General features: G+C 40.9%; 1 protein-coding gene across 1 annotated transcript; it reads right to left on the reverse strand.

Moving 5' to 3' along the window:
- Positions 1-6,550: 6,550 nt before the first annotated feature.
- On the reverse strand, positions 6,551-8,368 carry LOC126890289 (uncharacterized). Its single transcript, XM_050659147.1, has 2 exons — positions 8,296-8,368; positions 6,551-7,605 (listed from the first exon to the last, which is right to left on the reverse strand). The coding sequence occupies exons 1-2, from the start codon at positions 8,366-8,368 to the stop codon at positions 6,551-6,553; spliced, it is 1,128 nt and encodes a 375-aa protein (XP_050515104.1).
- Between the last annotated feature and the right edge of the window lie 9,764 nt (positions 8,369-18,132).

An 18,132-nucleotide genomic window follows, 5' to 3' on the forward strand; every position in this document is an offset into this window, starting at 1 on the left:
ATTATTAATTTTACGAACAAAAATTATTCTTCATAAAAAGATCTGCACGGTCTAAAATCCAAGATGCAATCATAAACATAAGATTATATAAAATTGTATCGATTTTAGTCGGTGTGTAAAAAATATGAATTTCGCTCAAGAAATTCGCTCAGAAAAGTGCCTTTATAGCTCAGAATATTTAAATAGTAGGATATAATTGCACATTAAACATAATTTTTAATTCTAAACAACTTTTCATAATAGCAATTTTCCATATTAGAAATTTAAATACATAAAAAACAAAGTTTTCGTTATAATAATGCTCGCATTTTTAACTTGTTTAAAATATTTAAATTGTAATAAAACGAACTTGATAATAAATTATAATCCTAACTTCATTCCCGAAATTCCATTAAAAACTATTCTGTTAACAAATTTCAAAATAAATATATAAATAGGGTATGTTTTAATTTTCACTTTTTCCTAAAAACTCGAAAGGGTTCTCTTATTTTCATCATCACTTGCTTAGCTTTGATGTTATAAACTTCATCTGGAGCTCACTTGATAGGTATTCTTGAGCACTTTGACAAGTGTTCGGTAAATATATTTTATAAAATGCACCGTTTTCCCGTTATTTGAGCTTGAATACTTAGATTTGGGTACTAGCCGAAAAAAATATATATTCCATCACCTATAACTCACTTTTTGTTAATTCTCAAAGGTTTTTCGAATAAGAAATCTCTTTTATTTTTTATTATCTTCAATTTTGGTAATTATAACTATTTTGATAAAACTTACAGTTTTTGAATTATTCACGAAAAACCGCTTTACATCATGCATTTATTTCACCAAAAATTCAAATTTTGATCTTTAATAACTCAAAAAGTATTGATTTATTTTAATAATTAGAAGTAACAAATTTTCCTTAAAATTTGTCCCTCTATCGATTAGTGGGGGTTATTTTTATTAAAATAGTTCTCACCCCCGAGAAGGGGTGGCATCCACCCCCAGGGTAAAAGCGCACGTTGGCACCATATTAGTTTTGTTTCTTGAGTTATGCTCTAACTACTCACCAATTTTCATGCAAATCGATGGAGGTTTAACAAAATAGAAGGTGAAAACATTTAATGACTGCACCAACTTTCCCCTTTCATCCCTTATTGCTACTTCCTGTATCCACTGAGGTGTCAGCCTGAAAGGGGTCATAGTTATCAATATACAATAGACACATTTCACATGCCAAACTCCATATTACTTATGACGATGATTTCTCGCCTCTAGCTCTCCGTCTATTCGAAGTGAAGTAGCTTGCAGGACAACGATTTTTATATTGTCGTGTTATGCCTGGTGTATAGGCCCGATTCAAACTGGCCTTCGCTCACTTCACACTTCGCCGGGCTTCTTTGCCGATAACAGAATTATCGAATTGTAACTGACAAATTTGCACAAAGCAAAGAGAGAAGAATAAACCTGCTCTATAAATAATAAAATATGTAAACTATTTGTATATTTTAGTTCATAATTTGATTTAGTTTTTAAAATATAATTAAATGTAAATCTGTTACAGTTACCTTCTAAGTATTTTTATAGTGTGGGAAATAGAGGTTGAACCTCGCAAAATGGACACAAGTCCGGTTTTATTTTATTTCTGGTATATCAAGGGGAGCTTATTGTGAGGCTAACTTTTTCTTAAAAAATTTCGCCGCGGAACCCCCATTTCATCCCTTTAAAGGGGATAATTTGGGGTTTTTGCGAAACGTAGCCCTAATTATAGTAAAATGAAGGGGACTATATTTCTTACCATTTATTTCCCGACAGCATATGTCTATCACCCACCGTTTAGCGGGGGTGGCGCCCCAAAGTTGACAATTTTTTAAAAAAGATATTTAAAAAAATTATGTTTCCCTAACTGTAATGAAAATTAAGAAGAAACCCTAAGGAAATTAATCACAAGTAAGTGGCTGATTTTTTGGTATAGGTTTCATTTAAGGGGAATGGCCCATTTTTTAATTACGGGGTGTTACATTTTAAAAACCCCCTTTTTCTCATTACCTATGCATTTTTTTAAAACAAACTTATACAGAATTAAAGACCACTATTTTCTCAACAAATAAGGTCCTATGCATTTTTTTCGTATCAGCAAACGTTACGGCACAGCAAACGGCGCCGCAAACCTCAGAAATGCTTTGGCGTGCTCCAGTTTTTGTTTTTTTTTTCGTCACCTATTCATTTTATGGATAACGTAATTATGGAAAATAAAAGAACACACTGTCTGATACACATTATGACTTATGCATATTTCATTTTCTTTGCACCTTAAAACCACAGTGGTGGCCCAAAATCAATTTTTTATTATTTTCTTAATTAATTCTCCTTTTTTTGGGTGGTTCCGGGGAAAATATGGGGGTGCATTATACAAATTTGTAAATAACACTAGTACATCGATAATCGCTGAAAGTTTTTTTTACTCTAGCATAGGCAGTTCAAATTGTATAAAAAGGGGTTTTTTAAAATGTAACACCCTGTAATTAAAAAATTTGCAATTGCCCTTAAATGAAACCTATATTAAAAAATCAGCCACTTATTTGTGATTAATTGCCGCAGGGTTTCTTCTTAATTTTCATTACAGTTAGGGAAAAATATTTTTTTAAAACATCTTTTTTAAAAATTTGTCAACGTTGGGGTGCCACCCCCGCTAAACGGTGGGTGATAGACATATGCTGTCGGAAAATAAATAGTAGGAAATATAGTCCTCTTCATTTTACTATTAAGTAATTTTTTTGCAAAACGTACAGGAAGGGCTACGTTTCGCAAAAACCACAAATTACTACCTTTAAAGGGATGAAAAGGGGGTTCCGGGGCGAGATTGTTTAAGAAAAAATTAGTTGCATAACGACACCCCTTGATATACCAGAAAAAAAAACCGGACTTGTGTCCATTTTGCGAGGTTCAACGTCAACCGCTGTTTCCTACACCTACACTATTATACATAAAAATAAATTTATATTTGCATATTATGTATTATTATACATAGCTATATGTAATTTGCTGGCTTGGCCTACCCAAAATTTTACCCCACCAGCCGCCACTGACCCGCACAATCAATGTATTGTTGTGACGGGCATTTTTGTGTTTATAATATATTCGGTATATAGTATCAAGAAACCCATTTGCAACCTGGCTGGTCTAGTGTCCCGACAAAAACCTTATTTCTCTGGACTATAATTAATGTGAACGTCAGTGATAAATGATTAAATTGTTTTAATATAAAATGTGTCATTCCAAGGATATTATAATAATTCAATCTTTAATTTATGTACAGTTATTTTAATTTATTACAGTCTTTTAACACTTATTTTATTTAGTTTTTATTTTACACCTGCTTCAATTTATTTATATCTAACAATATTTACACTAACACATAAATAATTTATATTATTTTTCTTCAAGTTCCGCTCCTATCTTCTTCTTCTTGTGCCGTCTTCTAACGAAGATTAGCGATAACTTTTTAAACGCATCTCTGTCTTTTGCAACGTGAAATATGCGTTCAACACTGAGGTTAGTCCAATATCTGATATTCCTCAGCCAAGATTTCTCCTTTCTTCCCAAGCCTTTTTTCCCCTCTACTCTTCCTTGCAGGATGACGTGTAGCAGAGAATATTTTTATCGTTACGAAGTATGTGGCCCATATACCTACGATGTTTTTTTTATTTTAATTGTGTTCATAAGCTTTCTGCCATGTCCAGTTCGTCTTAACACTTCTTCGTTTAAGACTTTTGAAGTTCAAGGAATTTTCAGAATACGCCTTATAGCCACATTTCGAATGCCTCCAATTTTTTTTACGGATTGGGTTTTTAGAGTCCACGCTTCTACCCCATATAGTAGTTGCGACCAAACATAACATTCGACGAACCTCAATCTAATGTTCATACTAAATTTCTTATTTGTAAAGATTTACTTGTATTTTATAAATCCTTTTCGAGCTATTTATATTCTGATCTTTATCTCCTTATCTTGACCTAATTGTGAGTTTATAACGAACAACTCAATGTATCGATTTGCGTGTAAAGATTGAAATGCTTACAATGAGTGTCCCCGTTTAGGATTTTGTCCTCTTCAGGGTTTGTGGTGAATGTATTGTGACGAAAACGTGGTCGCAAAAGCAAACAGTCCGAAAAACGCACTGGGGTAAGTGTGGTGTTCCTGGTGTTCCTGAGTTATGCCGGACGGTGGTGACCAGAAGGCTAAAAGACAACAGAGACGAAAGTTTGATGGAGTTGATGTTGGTTCCATTAACATTTACGTGTACTGTCCGTGCTTTGCCCTCGACCCCCTCTAGAAACCATTGTACGCCAACTGGTAGAACCAGCGGCCCTCGTCGGCGGTCAAGAGGTGGTTTTGAGCGCAGCGTGGACAGTGAGCGTTCGAGTGATGAAAATAGTTGCGGCTATTTTCTTGGGACGAACAGGTATAATTGTGCAATAAAGTTGGGAAACCGCAAAAAACCAACTTCTCCCTGTTCGGGGTAGTGAATAGGATATGTTAAAGGTGGGTGCGGTAGGCTAACGGGGTAGCCTCGAGGATGTTTTCGTATTCTACTGGGAGTTTGTCAATGCATGTTTGCATTAGAGCAGACGGTGGGTGAATCTTTTTTCGCTTGGGATTTGCGTAGTAGAATACGTGGCCAGAAGATGAACAGGAACATTTGAGAGATTCTTGTGTGTCGGAGGGGGGACCGTTGATTACTTTGGTTATGAAGTTCCTGTTCAGAGAGTTTATTCTCTCGATAAGTGTGGGTATGTTTGAGAGGTTATGGATTTCGTTTGAGGGATATCTCCAGTGCTCGTAGTTGCATCTACGCAAGATTCTCCGTTCTACTCGCAACAACCTCTCTGTCTGAGCTCTAGCGCAAAGAGACTAGAGGCATGCTTTGTACTCAATGACGGGTCGAATATAGGTCTTGTAAGTGTGTTGTCTTCTTATGTGTCTTGCCAATTCGTCCTGAGAGAGGGTTGAGAAGTCTGGCTCTGTTCCTTACCCTATCTAAAGTTGTCTTTAGGTCTGCGTCCCAGTTAAGAGTCCTGGTAAACAGTACTCCCAAGTAGGTCGCAGTCGGGCTGAGAACAAGCCTTTCTCCCATCAATCTCAGTGGATATTGGTCGTCTTCATTTCTGATGATTTTTGATGACACAGAAGGGGCGCGAAACACAATTGTTGTTGTTTTGTTCGCGTTCAGAGTGACTCTCCACTTACAGCACCAATCCCCGACCGCGTCCAACAGAGCCTGGGCTCTTCTGTGGATGAGTAATGGGTTGTATCGAGAAGTTGTCGTGAGTAGAGCCGTGTCGTCTGCATAGAGAAACAGCCGAGTGCCTGGGATATTTTGGTTTGTGATGTCACTGTTGTAGATGATGTACAACAGTGGTGCTAGGACTGAACCCTGGGGAACTCCAGCTTGTGGAGTGAAAGTGGTAGACTTTTGATCGCTTATTTTCACTCTGACAGTTCGGTTGTGGAGATATGAGTGTATAATTTTGGTAAATTGTAATGGTAGCCCGATGTCCAGAAGCTTCCGAACAAGTCCGTCGTGCCAGACCTGATCGAAAGTTTATTTGTCGAAAGATATTTGTTTAAATGGAATTGCGTGCGTGATAGCCTCGGTGATGAGGTTCTCAATTTGTGTTGCACTTATGTCGATACTATCGTTAGTATCGAGTTCGCCTAACATAGGAAGATTTTGTGTGATGAAATTTTGGAATTCAGTCCAGTTAGTGTGACGATAGTCTCTCATAGATCTTGGAGGGTTGGGTTGTTTTGGAGTTAGTATGTCTGTATTGACAAGAATAGGTACGTGGTCTGACGTTATTGAGTCACCTATGTGGCATCTATCCTTGAACCGATCCAGAATGTTACTGGTAACTAGGATATGGTCGACAATAGAGGCCCCAGTGGCGTTCAGAAACGTGTATTCAGTGTTGGTGATTCTTGAGATAGGAAGGTCTAGTAGTAAATCCGTGAGGCGGATGCCTTCTGGGTTTTGTCGGTGATCACCAAACTGTATGTGTCTACAATTCAGATCGCCCATCAACACGGCCTTGCTGAGCGTTGAAAAATACTCTAGCAAATGCCTGTTGAGTGGTTGAGCCGGGTGTTTGTAGTAAGAGACTATCGTGAGGGTTTCGTTATTGGGAATGTGCACGTCAATTGCCAGGAAGTCCACATCAGGTGGACGAAAATTTAGTGGGAATGTGTGAGCGCTGTGCAGTATTCCATGTTTTATGAGAATACCATTTCCACGTGAAAACTGACAGCGGTTTCGATGGATGATCGAATATCCTGCGAAATGTGGATCGCTTTTCGACAGAGTATCTGTGAGTGCGAGGATCTGGATGATATGTTTCGATAGGATATTCTTGATGAGGGGTCTCTTTTTGGAGAGACCCTGACAGTTGACTGCACCTAGGGTGAAATCCATAAGGGGTGCGCTTAGTGATTGGAGTGGAATGTCAGTTTGACATTGCTTCCGTGTCCATGTACCACTGTGAAGTGATCATAGACTTGGCTAATCAGGTTAGCCGTGATGGCTGCGATAGACTTGGCTAATCAGGTTAGCCGTGATGGCTGCGATATGCTCACGAAGTTCAGGCAACATATTCAGCAGCAAAGCAGTTTGGATCGACAGGATGTTTTTGGTTTTTGTTGGTAGATCGAAGGGAGGGAATGATCTTTCGATCGAAAGTGGCTGTACCTCGTGTGGTGCGGTAGGGATTGTGTGTCTCTCTGGGCACTTGTTAGAATAGGCAGGGTGTTCACCGCTGCAATTAGGGCATTTTGGATCTTGCTGTTTGGTGCAGACACTAGACTTGTGATTGCCGCCGCAGTGAGGGCAGACGAATGCTTTTTCAGGGCATTCGTCGATGGAATGTCCGTTTGTGCAGCATTTGCTGCAATATTTGGGAGTAGGTATTGTTGGATCGGAGCTGTGAGGAAGTTCGACATTATAGATTTCTCCGTCTAGAGTAATGCCTCGGCTCAGTGCAGTGGTGTACTTATCGAGAGATTTTGTCACTACCTTGACCACCTTGGAATCCCTGCCGAGTCTGAAAGATTTAACTCTCCACAGTTTTTCAACTGGGAATTCCTGTTCGGCAAGGAAGGTAGTGATTTCGTCCTCCGTATAGTCCACATCGATTCCTGTTATGCAGAAGAGGTAAGTAGGATCTCTGTTGCTGGAATTTGAGTTTTTGTTACGGCTGTGGACCGTAACCATAGTTTGGCCTGTGGCTTTATGGATACTTTTCTCGATGTCTTCTGCATTTATAGAGTTAAAAAGTCGCAAGTTAGCGATACCGTGAGAAAGAACTTTGCAAGAGTGGATTTTGTTTGAAAGGAGTTTTGTGGCATTTAGTTGCCGAAAGAAGGTACGTTTATTGCAAATATCTTTTGGCAGATCTTTTATTAGGTACTCGGACAATGTAGGATCATTAATGGCATTCACTACGTTCTGGTTTTTGGGGCGAGAACTCGCTGCGGCGTTGGCATATGATCGGCGTTGTCTTCGTTGGAAGACGAATTCAGAAGATTCTTGGGTATTGTTTGTGCTGACGTTTGCTGGTTGTTGTGAGACTGAAAATTGAGAAGAAGATTGAGCAGATTGAGAGATTGTAGATGCTTTGGGTTGAGAGTTGTTTGTTTTTGGAACTCTTGGGATTGCATCCTGTTTTACCAGAGAGCTTTGCTGCTGAGAGCTTGGTTTTGCTTTGAGTGGCGGAAAATCGTGCGAATATCGTTTCAGTAGCGGGTTGGCGGCGTCTTCCTGCTCCATACGGAGGTAGACCTGTCGGTACCTATCGCGTACAATTTTCATTTCCGCGTTTAGGCTCTCCAGGTCCAGCTCCGCCTGGAGCCGGTTATAATCGTTGGGGGGGGGGGGCGTGTCACCTTCCTGCGTTAGAGAGGTGAATTGGTTTGAAGTATTGGTTGTAGCAACGTTTGTCTGGGCCGTCGTCCGTGGCCGAAGAGACCGGGTAGAAGAGACGGACCTTTCAGAGGAAGGCATTGTCGATTGGGATTAGATTGCAAGTCTGGCGATCGGAGGGCACCTCAGCCTCAAGGTGTTCTGGGGGGTAAACCCCAGGGATAGAGGTGGCTTGTCCTACCCCTCCGTGCTTTTCCTACGTTTTGACACTGATTATATTTACCTGGTTTTTGTGCGATTTACCTCGCTGCTAAATGGTCCCTCGTTGAAAGCCTTATAGAGTGAGTTTATAATTGCTCCGAGGTATTTATACTTCTCGCCCTTCTTTTTCGGTTTACCCTCCAATGTCAGATGTATGTTGTCAACAGGGTTTTTTGAGATCTCCATGAATTTGTTTTTATTTATGTTCATTGTTAGTCCCATCTTTTTGCTTTCTCTGTTAATGCTATCTAGGAGAATTGGTAAATCGTCTGTATTATATGCCATGATTGTGGTATCTTCTGCAAATATTATGTTATTAATTATGCTCTCTCCAATCCTTACACCTGCAGTTTTTTCCCATAGTGCCTCCTGAAATATTAGTTGGGAGTACACATTAAATAATTGTGCCGACAGCACGCATCCCTGTCTGAATCCTCTTTGAATATCCACTTGATTTGTCTCAATATCTTCTAGTCGTATAACCGCTGTTTGATTGTCGTATTAGTCCAGAAAGCCACTGCGCATCCGCTAGAAAAAATATTCTAATCCGGATTTTTTGCACAATCTTACTCAAAAAGGACTCCTTTTAACAAATTTGCATGTTGCCAGGACCAAAATGTGGTCAAAAATGTTTTAAACGTTTTTTTTTTGTTTTTTCCTAAAATTATTTTTTTTGCATGGAAAAAAGTTTTTTTAGGTTTTTTGGATCATTCTAAACAGAAAAGGTCTTTAGTGACTTTTCTCTAAAAATGACAGTTTTTGACATATAAGCGATTAAAAAATGAAAAATTGCGAAATCGGCCATTTTTAACCCTCAAAAACTATATGAAAAACTGAAAATTTGAAGGTTGCCAAGGTAGATAGATATTCTTTAAACATCGATTGATGAAATCCCGAAGAGTGTTTTGCAACACAATATTCAAAACTCCTTTGTTTTTTAATTGCTAAACAAGCTGCGCGACACTATTTTCCACCGACAGTATGCTGCAAATGAAAGGAATAAATTCGTTATTTCGTAAACCGGCAACTTTAAGGAAAAATCCCGAAACAGGTCGATTTTTATTTTTAAGTTATGATATTGTGGCATATATGCTATACTAGTGACCTCATCCATCTGGACGTGATGACGTAATCGATCATTTTTTTAAATGAGAATAGGGTCGTGTGCTAGCTCATTTGAAAGGTTCTTCAATTCTCTATTCAGTAATATAAACATTTATATAATTATTTATACAGGGTGTCCAAAAATTTTCTATTAAATTAAATTATTTGACAAAAAAAGAAGTAGGAGGACACCCTGTATAAATAATTAAGTAAATGTTTACATTACTGAATAGAGAATTGAAGAACCTTCCAAATGAGCTACCACACAACCCCTATTCTTATTTAAAAATTTCATCGATTACGCCATCACGCCCAGACGGATGACGTCACTAGTATACCATATTATGGTATACTAGTGACGTCATCCGTCTGGGCGTGATTACGTAATCGACATTTACATAATTATTTATACAGGGTGTCCTCCTACTTCTTTTTTTGTCAAATAATTTAATTTAATAGAAAATTTTTGGACACCCTGTATAAATAATTATGTAAATGTTTATATTACTGAATAGAGAATTGAAGAACCTTTCAAATGAGCTAGCACACGACCCCTATTCTCATTTAAAAAAATCATCGATTACGTCATCACGTCCAGATGGATGACGTCACTAGTATAGCATATATGCCACAATATCATAACTTAAAAATAAAAATTGACCTGTTTCGTGATTTTTCCTTAAAGTTGCCGGTTTACGAAATAACGAATTTATTTCTTTCATTTGCACCATACTGTCGGTGGAAAATAGTGCACGCTTGATTAGCAATTAAAAAACAAAGGAGTTTTGAATATTGTATTGTAAAAAACTCTTCGGGATTTCATCAACCGATGTTTAAAGAATATCTACCTACCTTGGCAACATTCGAATTTTCAGTTTTTCACATAGTTTTTGAGGGCTAAAAATGGCCGATTTCGCAATTTTTCAATTTTTAATCGCTTATATGTCAAAAACTATCATTTTTAGAGAAAAGTCACTAAAGGCCTTTTCTGTTTGGAATGATCCAAAAAACCTAAAAAAACTTTTTTCCATGCAAAAAAAATCATTTTAGGAAAAAAACAAAAAAAACGTTTAAAAAATGTTTGACCATCTTTTGGTCCTGGCAACATGGAAATTTGTTAAAAGGAGTCCTTTTTGAGTAAGATTGTGCAAAAAATCCAAATCAGAATATTTTTCCTAGCGGATGCGCAGTGGCTTTCTGGACTATATAGATTTTTGATTAAATTAATATCCTTGGGATATGTCTGTATGTGTTTCAATGCATGTATGAGTTTACCATGTTGAACTCTGTCAAACGCTTTTTGGAAATCTATATAACATATGAATACGTTTTTATTATATTCCCTGTATTTTTGTTATAGTACCGTCATTGCGCACAATACCTCTTTTGTTCCCATTGCACCTCTAAATCCAAACTATATGTTGTCTAATTATTGTTCTTCACATTTTTTATATATACAATTGTTCTTCACATTTATAGCTCCTATCAGAGATTATAAATCATTCTGGTAATTATAATTTTTAGTTTGTTACGCGCCTATACCTAGTTCAATTAAACTGCGTCCAAACCATATACAGGGGGTCCCAAAAGTAGCGGAACGGTCGAATATTTCGCGAAATAAACATCGGGAAATTAAAAAATACGTGTTCAATAATTTTCAAAAATGTTTCGAATAACACCCACCAATCACGACCCCTGACTGCTCCTTTAAAATCTTGGATAAAAAATGGTAACCTCGGTTTTTATTGCAGCTTTGGATTCCTTATGTAAAAGTAAGCAACTTTTATTCGAGACATTTTTTCGAATTGTGTGTAGATGACGCTATAATCGGAAAAACTGTTTATCGTGAGACCATAGGTAAATTATAAAAACGGCCTAATACCCATAGACATAATAAAGGGTAGACCAGACAAGGCATGGGCCGCTCTGTGCATCGAGGTGTAACGCCAATATCAATGGACAATACTCACTGTAAGTGGTCTAGCCATATGTGTCTGTCACATGCGCGGGATCGCTTTGTCAAAAGAGATAGATATACGATCTTTTTTTTTTTTTGATTGTTAGATCGAACCGGGTGGCCATGGGGCCCGTACTGCAGCCTGAGTAGGCTTATTGCACACCGTTCGGTCTCGGGTTAACCATCATTGGGTTTTTGTCCCCAATGGGTTCGGGATTACTTAACTTGAAGTTAAGTCGTCTGTTACCTATAAGAGGTCCATTCTCCCAGCTAGCAGGACAAGACCCTTTATTAGGTTCTTTACCTGACTTCTGACACTTAGGTTCGAGTTTTCGACCCCGTATTGCAGTCGCCATCGGGTTTGGGCTGGACAGTCAAATATGACATGTGAGGCAGTTTCATCTGCCTCCCCACATCTCCTGCAAACAGGGTCTCCGTGAAAGATCCGATATGTGTCTGTCACATGCGCGGGATCGCTTTGTCAAAAGAGATAGATATACGATCGATCGACTGCCCGCGCGTTACGCTTTTTTGCTCAGTATGCCTTGTCTATCCTTACTATGCCTGTGCTAATATTTCGATAAATACATTTCCAAATGACAAACCAAAAAATGATTTTTTAAGATTTTTCAAAACCTATCGAATAACACCAGACATGACTGTTCACCCCACACCCTGTAGGTGGGGTGGGGGGGTAAGTTTAAAATCTTAAATAGGAACCCCCATTTTTTTATTGCAGATTTGGATTCGTCATGAAAAATAAGCAACATTTATTAGAAACATTGTTTAGAATTGTTAATACATGGCGCTATTATCGGAAAAATACGATATATTAATGTTTCGGATAAATGTTGCAAAAATAAATAAATAAATAAATTTTGCAAAATTTCAATAAAAACTGGGGGTTCCTATTTAAGATTTTAGAGTTACCCCCGATCCTACCTCCAGGGTGTGGATTGGGGGATCGTGTATGGTGTCATTCGCTAGGTTTTATAAAAATATTAAACACGTGTTTTTGGTTTTTTATTTGGAAGTGTATTTCTCGAGATACTAGACCGCTTCTATAATTTTGCCTGTGATATCACGATAAATGGTTTCATCCGAATATAGCGCCATCTATCCACAGTACGAAAAAATCTCTCGAATAAAAGTTGCTTACTTTTGCGTATGGAATGCAAACCTGAAATAAAAACTGGGGGGTTTCTATTTAAGATTTTTAAGTTATCCCTTACCCCACCTCAGTAAAAAGTTCGGTGCTAGCCACCGAAGGAGCAACACGTACGAGCGGAGCGGAGCAGAGCAGCGACAACGCCAAAGAAGTGGGAGTGGCTTGACTGGGGACTTATTAGTTCTGCCCTGAATGTAAGCAGGGTAAACAGTTGAGCGCTTCTTACTCTCTGAGGCGAGAAGAGTACGAGGAGCCAAACGGTGGACGAAGTGTACGATTAGCAGGAATTTTCATTCCAACCACGAATGTAAGCGTGGTAGCGAAATCGTGCACTTCTAAGCCCTAGGCTAGAAGCAGAGGCAAAGGCCGTTCTACTGGATGTGGTAGAATTTGGGGAATTTGACTTTATTGGATTCTCTGAGACGCCACAGCTAGAGTTCGGTCAGCAGAAGAAGAAATAGTGGGCTCGACGTGAGCCCACTACGGGATACCTACTGTGCCTCCGTAAGGGATGGGTGCAATTTAAAACATTGCACCTCGACACTGCATAGGTGTTGTTTATTTATCAACACTGTTGCAGCCCCGGCCCCTAGGTCAGTAGGTTGAGAACAGCAAGTGGAACCCGTACCTAGTTCTGTCTGGGTACGTGAACAACCGCGCGTGGTGCAGGGAGCCAACCCTGAAGTCGAGCTGGCGTCGGGCCAGTCGGCAGAAAAAAAAGGCTTCGTCAAAACTAGGACAGTTCGCCCCCCAACCCCACAAGATTGATAGAGCTAGGTCTCAATCATTGCCCCGTTCTATGGCACATTCCCTGCCAATATATGAGGGCTCACGCAAAGTGGGCCCAAACCCTTTTCAGGAAATCAGCTCTGACACTGAGGGATACTCATCCGTGGATGATGCGAAAAGCGAGAAAGATGGCTTCAAACTCCCCAGGAGCGAGAGGAAAAAGGAGAAATCCAAAAAGAAGAGAGAGGAGACTAAGAAGGGCGGCGAAGAACCCAAGAAAGACGGTAAAAAACCAGAAGTAGAGCCCATGGTAGAAGACGAGGCCGTGCAGGCAAACAGAGGCACTACCAAACGTGCCAAAGAGAGTGACAGCGAAGATAAAGAAGACAAGAAAGAGAAGATAAAAAAGAAGAATGGCAATGAAGACACTTCAACCTTGATAGAGATGCTGAAAAAGATGTTGGCAGATCAAGAAGTAAAAAACGAGCGACTCACAATCGAAAACGAGAGACTAAAATACCAAATGATGGAAATGTCAAAAAAGATGGACGCCATGATGGAGCTCATGAAGCAGTCAAAACAACCGACGCCAGCCCCCGAAACCACTAAGCCAAAGCTACAGCCACTCCCTGAAGCATTAAAGCCAAAACCATCCGCAGGTGAGAGACTGACGAACATTCGAGGTGCAAAACCAAAAACCAAAGAAGATTTCCCAAAATTGAAATCCCAAATTTCAAAAGAAGATGCGACGTCATGGGAAAACCAAGCAAAAAATGCCATGAGGGCTGCTTCCCCCCCAGCACAAGATACCTACAACCTGCCCCGAGGTCAAATCCCACCAATCCATCCAGCCACGAGCGCAGGTGGAGGTGCGCCTCCGCCAAGACGTCCCAGTGTCTCAGAGTCGGAACAGATGGTAACAAACCAAGAAGAAGAAGCTGCCGTGTTGCCTGAAAAACAGGCAACATACCAACGTAAGCCGCCTGTAATAAAATTACAGAGCGTAAGCGAGACAGGGGCAATCCTAAATATAGCCCAAAAGCAAAATGTGGTCACGGTAAACAGGATCTCCAAGAGTGGTAGGGAAACCCTCATCCAGGCGAAAAGCCCGGAAGATTACCGCAAAATGACCCACATAATAGAGGAATATGCGAAGTCCATGAAAGACAGAAGATTACAGTGGATAGCCTTCCCATTTGAGGAAGAAGTAAAACCCAAAGTGGTAATAAGAGGGCTACCCACAAATACCACAGAGGCAGACATAAAGAACGAAATGGCAGCTCAATACAACATTGATTGCCAAGCAGCCAAAAATATGTCCTCAAGAACCGGACCAAGAAGACAATTGCCGATGTTTGTTGTGACTCTGAGCCAGGGGGACGTCGAGGCGGCGAGGCGTATAACCAACCTGTGCCACATGAAGGTCGTGGTAGAGGACCTACGCAAGGCAACAGGACCCACGCAGTGCTTCAACTGCCAAGGATTCCACCATGCCCAGAACGCGTGCCATAAGGATCCCAGGTGCGTCAAATGCGGCGAAGACCATTCCACAAAGCAGTGCCAACGTGCCAGAGAAGACAAAGCAACATGCGCCAACTGCAAAGGCAGCCATCCAGCCAGCTACAGAGGATGCCCTAGGTGCCCAACATGGGGAAGACCACCACCAAAGAGGCCACAGCAACCAACACAGCAAAGACGACCACAAGCAACCGGCGTCTCCTACGCCCAAGCCACCCAGAGTACGCAGAACAACATAGCGATCCCCCACGACGAAGACTACCTAGTCAACTTGGTCACCAACATAGTGACTAAGGTAGTCAAAGAAGTGATACTGGGCACCAGGGAGGCACAGAAGTAATGCTGGCAGACAAGGGATACTTGCGGATAGGCTCCTGGAACCCGGGCAGCATAGCAACAAATCAAAACATCATGGATGAACTCGCCAACAGATACGAGATGGACATCGTAGCAATCCAGGAGACCAAACTGACAAACAACTTCAGTCTAAAGTTCCCTGGGTACGATGTATATAGGAACGACCTCACAAGAAGATCAGGAGGAACGGCCATCCTAGTCAAGAAGGGAATCAAACACACCAGATTCACGACCCCACCACTGGTAAACATGGAGGCAACAACAATAGAAGTGAAAATGAGGCAAGGCGCAGTCAGAATAACATCAGCCTATGTAAGACCGCAAGACCCACTAATGGACGACGACCTCGATGCGTTCCTAAACATCGCTGAGACATCCATAATAATAGGAGACCTAAATGCAAGATCCCCCAACTGGAACGATAGAGCTACGAACAGAAACGGACGACTACTAAATAGCTACATAGAAAATAACGAAGATACACTGGCAATGGGCCCAGAAGAACCAACACACTTCCCAGGAAATGGACTTCCCACCCATATCGACATCGTTGTGGCCAAAAACCTAGGACTACAAGCAGAACTAATCACGCTGAACGAAGGTACAACAGATCACAACCCCATTCTACTGGAAATAGGAACATGGGAAGAAACAAACCCGCCGAAAAGAATAAAAAAGAAAATAAAGTGGACAAATTATAAAAGATTAGTGAGTGAAGGAATAAATATAGTGCCAGTTATAAATGACCCGCAACAAATAGAAGAAAAAGTCCTAGAACTAGAAAACATCATCCAAGAAGCAATCAGAAACAGCACAACAGAGGAAGAAGTCGAGATCCACACGGGAAGGTTCAAAGACATACCACAAGAAATACAAGACCTGATAAGGGAAAAAAACAGAGCGAAGCAAATAGCCAGAAGAACAAGAAACCGAGTAGACAAAACCTGGGCAAATACACTAAACAGAGAGGTCAAAACGGCTCTGCAACACCACCGCAGCGAAAAATGGGACAACTACGTACAAGAGATGGAAGAACTAGACTCAAACATGAAAAATGTTTGGAAGCTCCAGAAAATGATGAGAAGCGACAGAAAACCCATCCCACCACTCCATGGAGAAAACGGCATGGTATATAAAATTGAGGAAAAAGCAGAGGTGATGAGGTCCACGCTCGAAAGAGAATGCAGGTTAAATTTCCACCAAGACGAAGACGCAGACTTCCTGGAAGAAGTCGAAGAACAAGAAGAAAGACCAGAAGACCCAGAAGACATCATTCCACCAACATCACCGGAAGAAATTAACGAACATATTAGAAACTGTTCACCGAGAAAAGCGCCTGGTCTAGACAAAATAACAAATAGAGCCCTAAAGTATTTGCCCAGGAGAGCCATAGTGTACTTTACAAATATAGTGAACGCGATATTAAGATATAAAATATTCCCAAACAGATGGAAAGAGGCCCATGTCATCATGATCCCAAAGCCTGGCAAGAACCACACATTCCCGCAGAACTACAGGCCAATCAGCTTACTTCCAGCGATCAGCAAGATAGTGGAAAGAATCATTCTCAGCAGACTGAAAGCGGAAACAACCAGATTAGATATAATCCCAGAAGCTCAATTTGGATTCAGGGCAGAGCATTCCAGCGAGCTACAAGTACTCAGACTAACTGAGTACATAGCAGCTGGATTCAACGACAAGCAGTACACTGGAGCAGCATTCCTGGACGTAAGCAAGGCTTTCGACAGAGTATGGCACAAGGGGCTATTATACAAAATGCGGGATTATGGGTACAGCGGAGCGATGACGAGGCTAATCTCGTCGTACTTAGGCGACCGGTGCTTCAGGGTTCGGATAGGACAAGTCCTGTCCGACCTCGGAAGCCCGGAAGCTGGAGTACCCCAGGGAGCGGTCCTGTCACCTCTGCTGTACACAATATACACCGCCGATGTACCTAGAACACCAGGAACCCTTATGAGCCTCTACGCCGACGATACAGCGATAGCGGCCAAACACAGAAATGTAGACATAGCAGTGACCAACCTGCAAACAGCGCTAGAAGACATCGAGGAATGGAGCATAAAATGGAAGATAGCCATCAACTCAGAAAAGACGCAAGCGGTACTATACAAGAAGGGAAGACAACAGCCAGAAGAACAGCTAACGGTACAGGACACCCCCATCGAGTGGAAAAATGAAGCAAAATACCTAGGAGTTATCATGGACAAAGGATTAACCTTCCAAAAACACGTAGAAGCCACAGTCCAGAAGGCCAACTTCGCGAGAGCAACATTAAGAGGACTCACAGGCAGAAAAAGTAAATTAAGACTAAAAACAAGGTTAAGACTAATAAACAGCATAATATTACCGGTATTAACATACGCATCTCTCGCATGGGGACAAGTATGTAAAACCCACAAAAAGAAGATACAAGCAGTCCATAACAACAGCCTAAGAGAAGCAGCCAGAGTCCCAAGATACGTAGCAGAACGATTCCTGTTTAGAGAACTGCAACAGGTGAGAGTCACCGAAGTGATGACAGACAAGGCAAGACAAAAAAAAAAAAAAACAAAAAAGGCGTAAGCCAACAAAAAAATCACACAAAAAACAAAAAAACCCAAAAAGATCTTGGGCTCCGAGCCATTGTACCGAGCCCAGTTGGGCCTGGTGCAATGGCTTGGGCCCCAAGCAACCAAGCAATTTTAGTTCCCGCGGATAAGTAAATAAGAGGATAAAGGCATAGAGCGCATCACGCTGGGCCTAGTTTTTGCATTCGATTAGGGCACCACAATGGAATCTTATTACCCAGGGTTCCATTGTGAAGAGCATTTGGCTACGATAGTTGTGCCCCCATTGCGCATCAGCGTGCTATGGGGGGGAAAGGGATGGCCTGGGGCATTGGAGCGAGGTGGGGTGATCCCTGTTTTACACTCGGGTCAAAACACCTCGCCCCAATGAATTGTTACACCCGAATGTACTTTTTCGATAGGGTGGACATCTCCCACAGGTCGGGTTTAATCAAATTGCTTGCTTGCTTGCCTTACCCCACCTCCAGGGGGTGAAGTGGGGGGTCGTGTTTGGTGTCATTCGATAGATTTTTGAAAATTATTGAACACGTACTTTTCAGTTTTTCGATGCGAT

Source organism: Diabrotica virgifera, chromosome 8 (assembly GCF_917563875.1).
Source record: "Diabrotica virgifera virgifera chromosome 8, PGI_DIABVI_V3a".
Lineage (NCBI taxonomy): Eukaryota > Metazoa > Arthropoda > Insecta > Coleoptera > Chrysomelidae > Diabrotica > Diabrotica virgifera.